The 9,807-nt window shown below is 35.3% G+C and overlaps 1 protein-coding gene and 1 long non-coding RNA gene across 3 annotated transcripts; both read right to left on the reverse strand.

Annotated features, from left to right (window-relative positions):
- Positions 1–1,819: 1,819 nt before the first annotated feature.
- LOC147842086 (uncharacterized) lies at positions 1,820–4,464 on the reverse strand. The gene is made up of 5 exons (XM_087270649.1): positions 4,159–4,464; positions 3,689–4,039; positions 3,471–3,598; positions 2,580–2,686; positions 1,820–2,492 (listed from the first exon to the last, which is right to left on the reverse strand). The coding sequence occupies exons 1-5, from the start codon at positions 4,451–4,453 to the stop codon at positions 2,360–2,362; spliced, it is 1,014 nt and encodes a 337-aa protein (XP_087126775.1). The 5' UTR covers positions 4,454–4,464; the 3' UTR covers positions 1,820–2,359.
- A 693-nt stretch (positions 4,465–5,157) lies between these two features.
- On the reverse strand, positions 5,158–9,149 carry LOC147842087 (uncharacterized). 2 transcript variants are annotated; one of them, XR_015501135.1, is made up of 5 exons: positions 9,098–9,149; positions 8,734–8,814; positions 8,303–8,371; positions 7,898–8,024; positions 5,158–6,940 (listed from the first exon to the last, which is right to left on the reverse strand). It is a non-coding gene; the product is annotated as an uncharacterized LOC147842087 (long non-coding RNA). The 2 variants fall into 2 exon arrangements; XR_015944866.1 differs by lacking the exon at positions 9,098–9,149 and having other exon boundaries at positions 6,066–6,940; positions 8,303–8,348; positions 8,734–8,777.
- Positions 9,150–9,807: the final 658 nt, after the last annotated feature.

The following is a 9,807-nucleotide window of genomic DNA, read 5'->3' on the forward strand; positions in this document are numbered from 1 at the left end:
CTAGTACAAAACACAGCTACCAGAGAAAATATGATCATATCACCCCAATTTTTTCCTCCTAACACTGGCTGCCTTTTAAGTTTTGTATTGAATTTAAAATATTGCTTCTTTCCTATAAAGCTTTAAAAAATATAGCTCCTGTTTACCTAACCAACCTTCTGTCTCGCTACAATCCAACTTGCTCTTTAAGATCTCAAAACTCAGGGCTTCTGGTAGTACCTAGAAAAGCAAAGTAAAGTAATGAAGATTGAGCCTTCTCATTTATGGCTCCCAAACTCTGGAATAGCCTTTCTGATAACTTGCAAGGCTCTGACACACTCTCGCAGTTCAAAACTAGATTAAAAACCTATATTTTTAGTAAAGCATACACTCAGTTAATCACTTAGCGGTATAATACATGAATGTGCTCCACACAGGTTTCTGCATCTCGTTTATACACACTATGAACAGCAGCTACTCTAATTATTCTCTTTATTCTCTATTTCCACCTAGGGATACTCATACCAAGGTTCTCAGACTATGCAGCACCACTGATTTGATCCAAGACCAGCGACGAGATGATCCCAAGTTTTCCATATCCTGGACCAGGCCGTATCCTGAGCAGCTTCTGTGGTGGTCCTGTAGGAGTGGAGAGCATGAGATTCCTGCGACCCTTCAGGGACAGACGAGTCTTTGCTGACGTACAGATTCCTGCCTCCGACCCCTCGACTGCAGCTCTGCACAAGACGTTTAGCCAGTGGAGAAATGGTCGTGCCCAACTGGTCTCTCTAGGTTTTTTAATTCTTCACTTTCACCAATTGGTGAACTTTTCTCCTCGCTGCTGTCGCCACTAGCTTGCACGGTTCGGGATCTGCAGAGCTGCTATCGATGGATTTGCTCTTGTTTGGACTCTCATTAGTGATTATTAACCACAATGAACTGAGCTAAACGGAACGGAACTTATACTCTGAAAACTGAACTACACTGTTTCAATTTACTATGATCTACTATGTGAAGCTGCTTTGACACAATCTTCATTGTAAAAGCGCTATACAAATAAAGGTGAATTGAACTTAAAGTACGCACTCAGTAAAATAAAAGAATTTGTTTTTCTGAAAATAACATTTTTACTTTAAACCAGCATTTTTTAAGTAATGTGACCACACACTGAAAAACTTTTTAAGCTGTACCTCATGCAATTAATAATTTATTTTTCATTTCAATTTAAGATTGTTTTATTTTTCCAAGTAATATATTTTAAGTTCAATACCTGTTAAATATAGATATTTTGTATTAAAAACTTAACTAAGAAATAATTGTTTTTACCAATGTAAAATTTTAAGGTTACACACACAGGCCAGCACATGCGTATTAAACAGAAGCTCGACCAGCCACCAGCTCATCAACAGTTTGTGGATTACACACAACACAACAAGTCTCTTTCTTTTATTTCCTGACTTTAAAAGAGCATCCAAACCTTATCAATTTTGAGGCCTGCCACAATGTAACATAGTAGTGCGACACTTGATTTGAATGACTGCTGCATATTAACACATCTCCATAGTAACGCATATACACATGTCCACCAAACAGGAGGAGCAAAGAAACTGGGATTAAAAGATCTGTTCCACCTCTCTGTGATCAGCTGCACCTCAAGAATGATTTTTATAACTTTAAAGCGTTCAAAACAGCATGTTTAATATAAAGAAAAGACATAGAGGCTATACAAAGTCACTTCAAGTAGATGTGTAAAAACTGTGTGTGGACTGTGAATTTTGTCATGGCATTTGTGTGTACATCAGTGCATCGTTTAATAAACTCCACCAGAAATACATCAAATAATATTACCTGCTATATTTGACTCAAAACAGCTACATACACATTGCTCTGAACACAAAATGGACATATTCTGGAAACTATAATAAATGCTTTGATGGGTGTTTTGAGCTGAAACTTTACAGACACATTCTTGAGACACCAAAGACTTATCTTACATCTTGTAAAAGGGGTAAAATAGGAGTATCTGATTAAGAAAAGCTAGTCTGTAGATAAGAAACGTTCATGTGATGAACTAGTTTCAATATTAATTTGAATTCTGCTACATCTAGTTATTACATAGAACTGAAACAAATATGTATAATTATAACCAGTTATGATTAATGAATCATTTTTCGCTATGAGCTAAATTTGTTAGAGGATGCAGCGTGTGTGTGTGTGTGTGTGTGTGTGTGTACTGGTTTCATGCTGGTGATGGTGACGTTAATTGGCTGTTTAATAGTCCTGTGGATTCTACTACACATTGTTTGTCTGAATATTGTTTTTAAGAGAAAAATGTCGTCTGTAATTTACAGCATGAACAAAAATACAATTTAATGACTTTTTAAAGTGTTCTTTTCTCACAGATCCACTGAAAATAAGCATTACATGGATAATCGGCCCATCCTGAAGAACGAGATACAGCACAGTTCTCTCCTCTTTTTCCATTGGGTTCAAAGGTCCCCCAAAACCTGAAACTACAGATCAGCATTAGATGTTCAGGGCTTCAGTAACTGGAGAATCAGTTATTAGATAATAATCAGTTCAGTTCAGTGATTTCTTACCCAGAGGTCATGCTGGGGTCATCAACCCATTTCCAACTGCCTTCCTCATCACTGTCAGTCAGACCAATCCACACCATATCACCAGCAGATATTTTCTTAACAAAATCCTAAAATGTGTAAAAAATGATATTGTAATCTGCCACCATTTTGCTGCCTTTACAGACATTATATTTTGTGTATAAAAATATATAAATCTCTTGACAACCGACTTGGCCATAAAAACTGAATTACATCTGCTCTCTTCATCACTGTCAGTCAGACCAATCCAGACTATAACACCACCTGATATTTTCTTAAAAAATACTAAGAAGAACCAATTATGTGAAATCTGATCATGCCCAAACTCAGTTGGCTTTGTATAGAACTCCCACTGTCCAGTTGGCAGTACTACAGTAAAAATCTGTGACACAAACGAGACGTTCAAAGTTGCATTGTTGTTCAAAGTTAAACTGCTCTAATAACGAGTCTCCTTCTACAACGTTACACTTGTGACTAACCATTCAGGGTGTACAGTAACAGTAACACTTGTAAATCCATACAGTACAAAGCAAACAAAATAACAACAATTATATTTAGCATAATTAATAAGTGATTTTTTTCAGACACACACAAATATGTAGATTATTAGGACCTTTAGGATGAATCTATTTTATACTGTATAAACCACTTATTATAGGGACTTACCCTTAACCCAACCATCATTTTAAATTATGATGACACAGAGCATGTCCTCAATAACCACTTTAAAAAGTGCAATAACAAGGTCATACTCATGTCACTGTACTATTGTAAACCACATATACCAGAATACGCACACACGCACACACACACACACACACACACACACACACACACACACACACACAGGGGGAGAGAGAGTTTTTCACTCACTTGTTCTTCTTTGTTGTTTATGATGATTAGATCTGCTCCTCTGTCTCTACAGTTTCTTGTGCTCTCAGACCAGTTCTTTTTCTCTGAAGAAATGAAGTAAAAGCTGGACTGATAGTTAAACCATCCATCTGTAAACACAACAAAGTAGAAGTAATTTATTTCTATCACACTAAACGACACTATATGTGAATAAAAGGTTGTAACCAAAGATGAAGTACCCAGTTTATTACGACACTCCTGCAGGTCGTTTTTCACCTGCTGTAACTGCACGTTTTGTATTATCAGATCATCATTCTTTGATAATTCATTCTTTTCTTTTGTCAAGTTTTGGTTCTGAGCATTCCCAGCTTTGATATTGATTAGTAGTTGGTCTCTCTCTTCTATGAGGTTGGTTATGTTGATTAGTAGCTGGTCTCTCTCTTCTGTGAGGCTAGTAATTCTGTTCTCTTGTGTGTAGTTTGTATGGCTGTAGACGCTCAGCACTATGACTGCAGTCAGTAGAAGAAAACACAGCAGCACCAAACACACTGGATAAGCTCTGAAGATTCTTGTATTTACTGAGTCACTTCCTGATGAAGACCAATATGATGTTACATAACTTAATGTGAAAACTGTGACATTTTTATTTGAATAAAAGCTCTGCATGAACTAAATACTAAATGATTAAATGTGCAAAATGTGTAATTACCTGTTTGTTGAAGTGATTGTTGTGTGTTTATCCTGAGGTCTTGATCTCTCACACAGTTTGCACTCTCATAAATAGCCACTATCATCTCCACTTGCTCACTGTTTCTTTCTCCAGACTCTGAGCTAAACACATTCTCATAAACATCTTTAGACATTTTTACTCTTTTACAGGCTAATAAACTGCTAATGCTGAATGTTCTTAGTGTGCCTTTCAGTTTCACACATTTATCTCCAACAACGAAAGAAACAAAGAGGAAATGAGAGTCTAACTGTGTCAAATTCAAGTCACGTGACATCTTATTATTAGTTGAGGCTAAGAATGTGAGCAGCTAAATCTACAAATGTTCAGTATCACCAGATTGCTTTTGATGTACAGTATTGTTTTTTAAGAGAATCGCTTATTAAATAATAATCTTGATTTCTGACAAGAGGACACACTTTTACTTCCTGAAGCAAAAGCAAGACCCCGAAGCTCAGCTCTGCTCACGCTGTTGGAAATAGTGCTGTATATCTTTAGTCTTTAAATAGTCAGACACTATAAGATCTTACTAATGTTCATAGCTCTGTTTAGTTCAGGTTCTCTGCCAACCTTTGCTGTTTTTAACATCCCAGCCGGCATTTCAACGGTGATTCAACGTTGAATCAACGTCAGGTCTATGGTTGGATCAACGTTGAATTACCTTTCGATTTTGCAAATTGGATCAACGTTTATATAGTGACGTTGTTTCACCGTCGGACCACCACCGGTGATTCACCGTTGAAATCACAACGTTGTTTCACTCTTACCTTCTTCATGGGTGAATTGTGGTCGTTTTGTAGACGTTGAATGAAGGTTGAAATACCTTTCGATTTTGCAAATTGGATCAACGTTGATACCGTGACGTTGTTTCACCGTCATACATTTCAACGTAAGTTAAATAGAAATTACATACAACGCAAAGTCCATAAATATAGCAAACAAATTTTTACTAATAAAAAATACACGACACAAATACACAACTTAGCCTGTGTATCAATTTATTTAATACACACCTCATTATTTCATTTATTCTAAATATACAGCAACATTTACAGCATACATAGTTCATTAAAACCATGCAGGTTACTATACATGCTGTACACTCAAATACAGAAAAAAGGCATACAATTAAATAGTCACTTTTTAATTAGGTTTCATGAATTAAAGTTAATGTTTACTAACATGAACAAAGAACAAATACTTGTACAGCATTTATTAATCATTTAATTAATTGAAATATGTCCCGATGCTATTAAAATCAAAATGTATGCTTGTTAACATTAATGCACTGAGCTGACATGAACTGTACTTTCTTTATATGAAAGATGCTTCATTGCTCTTTGTTCATGTTAGTAAATACATTAACACTTACTAATACAACCTTATTGTGAAGTGTTACCGTCTTCAAAAATACAGATACTAACTAAATTAAACTAAGTAACTAAACTACGCTTCAACCATCACAGTCTCCAAAATACAATTCTGTTTACAAAGTTTACAAAATACCCATTTTTAAAGTGGCTGCAGTAAAAAAATAAAATAAAAAACATCACTCACAACTAAGAATCACAAGTGAAATACATTACATCTGTTTGAGGTTTTATAGGTTGAGAGAAACACTTGAGGTAAAAGATGGCACTGGGGACAAAGAATCAAGTGTAAAACACTAAAACATCTATATCAGTCTAGCACTTAAATACATATTTATTTCTCAAACACCAGGTGAGTTTCCTACAAAATCAATAATGAGGTTTGCTATTCCAATTCATTGTGAATGAATGGCTTCACTTTCACAATAGTGAAAACTCATGCTATAATCTAAACCTGACATTGCTCCTTCACTTTGCAGGTCTGCATGCTAAATATTTAGTAGTTTTTTTTGTTTTTTTGTATAAAGTACATCTATTGTGTTTAGCATTACTGCAGCAAAACTGAGCACCTGTAACAGTGGAACATAGACAAATAGTTCAGTAAATCATCAAGAAAATGTGTAGAATATATGGTTTGATTCTCTCTCACAAACACAACAGTAAAAGCAATTTGTTATTCCATTATTATTATTAGTATCATAAAAATTGCATGTTCACATGGGTCTTATAATAATGGCACCACTATTTCACTATTACATGTCACATTAAGTGTTCATATAGGTTCTGTTATTAATTACTTGTGTCATCCCAGAGACTTGTTAATCTTCAGAACACAAACTAAAATATTTTCTCATCCTCTACAGACAGCAATAGTCCCAAGATGGTCATTGTCAAGATAAGGCACAAAACACATTGTCAAAACGTTCCATGTGACTTCAGTGATTTCAACTGTGAAAATACCAAGCTCCAACAACACTTTAGTGAGGCAAAACAAAACAGTAAATACAAATGTGTTTGCATATATCTCTCCCGCATCAGATCAGCGTGTGTGTTTACTACGAGCAGTATGCACACACAATGACCTGTTGTGGCAAAGGCAAACAAGTTATTTTTACAGTACTTACTGTGATTTAACCTTTATGACAAATGTACTGGACCTGTTACTATACCTGATATATCACAATCTTTTATGAACACAAATTTCACTGTAACGGATGCTGTTGTTTTGCTCCAGTTATACCTTTAGAGAACACCGTACTAGTCAGACATCCATACAAAAGCAGAGAGTTTGGTCTTGTGTAGCAGAACTGCAATAGATGTCTGTCTGTCTAGGCTGACACTGGTTTAGGCCATCAGTATGTCCTTGATGACCTCAAATGGAGCTTCCAGAAAACCTGCAATAAATGAAATACGAGGTTACAACTAAGTTGGTATCAGCTATTATACAAAGTGAAATTCAAATATTTATTTTTATTGAATCCAAATTATAATATCGCCACACTCAATAATTTTGACTCATCCATCTGAATATTCCTAACTAAGAGAAGTGAAGAATTAGTTGTGATGTCATCAGGAAGCCCTTCGCCACCACCGGTGCCAGCATTTCCAGAATTCAAATTTCAGATTCTCGAAAAAAATGGCTTTTTTTTTTTTTTTTTTAACCAAGGCTGCAGTAAAGAATCATGAAACATTCAACACATCTAATAATTACAAGTTGTTGTAAACCATTACATGTACTGTAAAAGCTGTTTAAAGCTTTTTAGACATATGGTTGAGAAAAACTCTAGAAGGAGTAGCACTTCTGTAAAAGTCTGCATGTAGGACAGAGAATAAAAGGGATAGTTAAAAATGTTTATTCTGTCATCATTTACTGACCACATTGAACACAAAAGAAGATATTTTGAAGAAAGCTGCAAATCTATTTAACCATTGACTTCTATAGTATTTTTTTCTACTATGGAGGTCAATGTTTACAGGTTTTTAGTTTTTTTCAGAATAGCCTCTTTTGTGTTCAACAAAATAAACTCATAATGGTTTTAAACCATTTGGGGAGTAAAATGTGAGTAAATTTTCATTCTTGGGTGAACTATCCCTTTCAGTTGGAAAACACCAGAATTCTTAAGTAGACCCTTTTCTCAAGACAGATGATGCATTTCATTTGTCATCTTAATCCTCAAGTTTTTAATATTTAGATTTATTTAAATAGCATGTTTATTTATTTGTTTTAATGACATTTAATAAAAACAACTTCTCAATGACATCACATGTACTGGACCTGCTACACATGTATCACTATTTTTATGAATACAAATTTCACTGTAACAGGTGCTGTTGTTTTGCTCCAGTAATACCTTTAGAGAACACAGTAGTAGTCAGACATCCATACAAAAGCCTTGGTGTGGAGTAGCAGAACTGCAGTCAGTCCAGGCTGACACAGGTTTAGGCCATCTGCATGTTCTTGATGCCCCTCAACTGGACCTTCCAGAAAACTCAGAAAGTTAAAACCCATTACACCTCTTATCTGCTACTATACAAAGTGTAATTTAAGCATTAATTTCTCACTAAATACATATTTGTTCCCCAATACTGTCACATAGTATAACATCACAACATGATTTCACAATAATACTATCAATATAACAATATAATATCACAACATAGCCTAACAATCAATAAACAAACAGATTAGAAAGAGAATATCACCAACCAAAGCACCAAGAAGATTTAACAGATAGTTAAAGGTAAAGTAAACTTACATGGACAAAGCCTTTTCCATTCAATGCTGTGCAAGTTAGTGCGTCTCTGGAGTAAGTTAACTTACATGTCTAAAAGCAAAAACAACAACAACAACAGTGAAACGACAGCAGTTAACTTTGTAATAATAACACTAATAATACAGCGTGTAAAATGGATATTGTTTTATAACGTTGCTCAGTAACTTTAAACTGCGTTTGGAGTTTATCGCTTTGAATTTGCCACAAAAACGCTCATTTAGACTAACGCTAAACATGTGACATTACCTCGAGGTTAGCTGCGCGTCACCGGAGCGCAAACAAGACTAAAAACCAAACTGGAAAGTTTTAAATGCTTCAAAATTCGAAACACTACACCTCAAAAGTCACGTTTAAGATACACTGACAAAATCGGGGGGTAAATAAAACGTTAAAGCATCTAAAAACACGCTTACCTCTGAATTCTGCTGCACTGCAGGTCAGGTGTTCGTAATTAAGTGAAGTGACGCGCTGCGCGTGGCCGCGTGCGCGGAGTCCTCCAATACCATGGTAACCAAACATGTTGAATGTTGGGTGAAGCCATGACGTTAATTCAACATACAGATCATGATAAAAAAAATGTCAACGTTGATTTGTACAAGGATTTCTGTAACTTTTTTCAACCATTTATCATTCAACATTGTTTCAACATTAAAGCAACAACTGACATATTTTCAACCACATTTCAACGTTGAAGCCTTGTCATATGCAGGCTGTTTTTCAACCATTCAACATTAAACGTTCTATCAACATTATTTCAACGTTCAAAACACAACTGACCTTATTTCAACCATATTTCAACGTTGAAGGTCGGTCATGTGCCGGCTGGGATGAGAGATCTACAACAAACTTCTGTGAGTGACAGAAGTGTAAAGGCCAAGATCATGTGACAAAAAATTTAGAAAAAGTAAAAAATTATGTTTATGACATTGACCTTAAAGCAAAAACCAAAATATCAGGTAAAGTTAAAAGCATTAGTTTTTTTCAAATTAATGTTTTTACTTTAAACCAGCCATTTTTATGTAATGTGACGTGATCTAAACACAATAAGTCTCTCTTTTTATTTCCTGACTTTAAAATAAGATCTAAATCCCATGATTTTGAGGTCCACCACATTATGAAGTAGGAGTTTGGTTTTCCATGTCCACCAAATTGATTGACAGCCACGTATTAACATGTCTCTGTAGTAAAGCGTATATATGTCCACAAAACAGGAGTTGCAAGGAAAATTGGGATTAATAAATGGGATCTGTTCCAACTCTCTGTGATCAGCTGCACCTCAAGGATGAGTTTTACCAGTTTAAAATGTTCAGCATGTTTTTAATAAAGAAAATGCATAGAGGTTATACATGGCCACTTCAAGTAGATGTGCAAAAACAGCGTGTGTGTGTGTACTGCGAACTTTGTCATGCATTTATGTGCACATCAGTGCATCGTTAGCTGAGTTGCTATATTTGACTCATAAACTGAATCTCCTTCATCCGAATCTG

This window comes from Danio rerio, chromosome 10, assembly GCF_052040795.2.
Source record: "Danio rerio strain M-AB ecotype USA chromosome 10, GRCz13ab, whole genome shotgun sequence".
Classification (NCBI taxonomy): domain Eukaryota; kingdom Metazoa; phylum Chordata; class Actinopteri; order Cypriniformes; family Danionidae; genus Danio; species Danio rerio.

Excerpts from the sequence above, each read along its gene's own strand:
- LOC147842086 (XM_087270649.1), bottom strand. The coding sequence starts at position 4,453 with ATGTCACGTGACTTGAATTTGACACAGTTAGACTCTCATTTCCTCTTT. Across the intron at positions 4,040-4,158 it reads ACAATCACTTCAACAAACAG|GAAGTGACTCAGTAAATACA; the intron begins GTAATTACACAT and ends GGTCTTCATCAG. Across the intron at positions 3,599-3,688 it reads GGAGTGTCGTAATAAACTGG|ATGGATGGTTTAACTATCAG; the intron begins GTACTTCATCTT and ends TTGTGTTTACAG.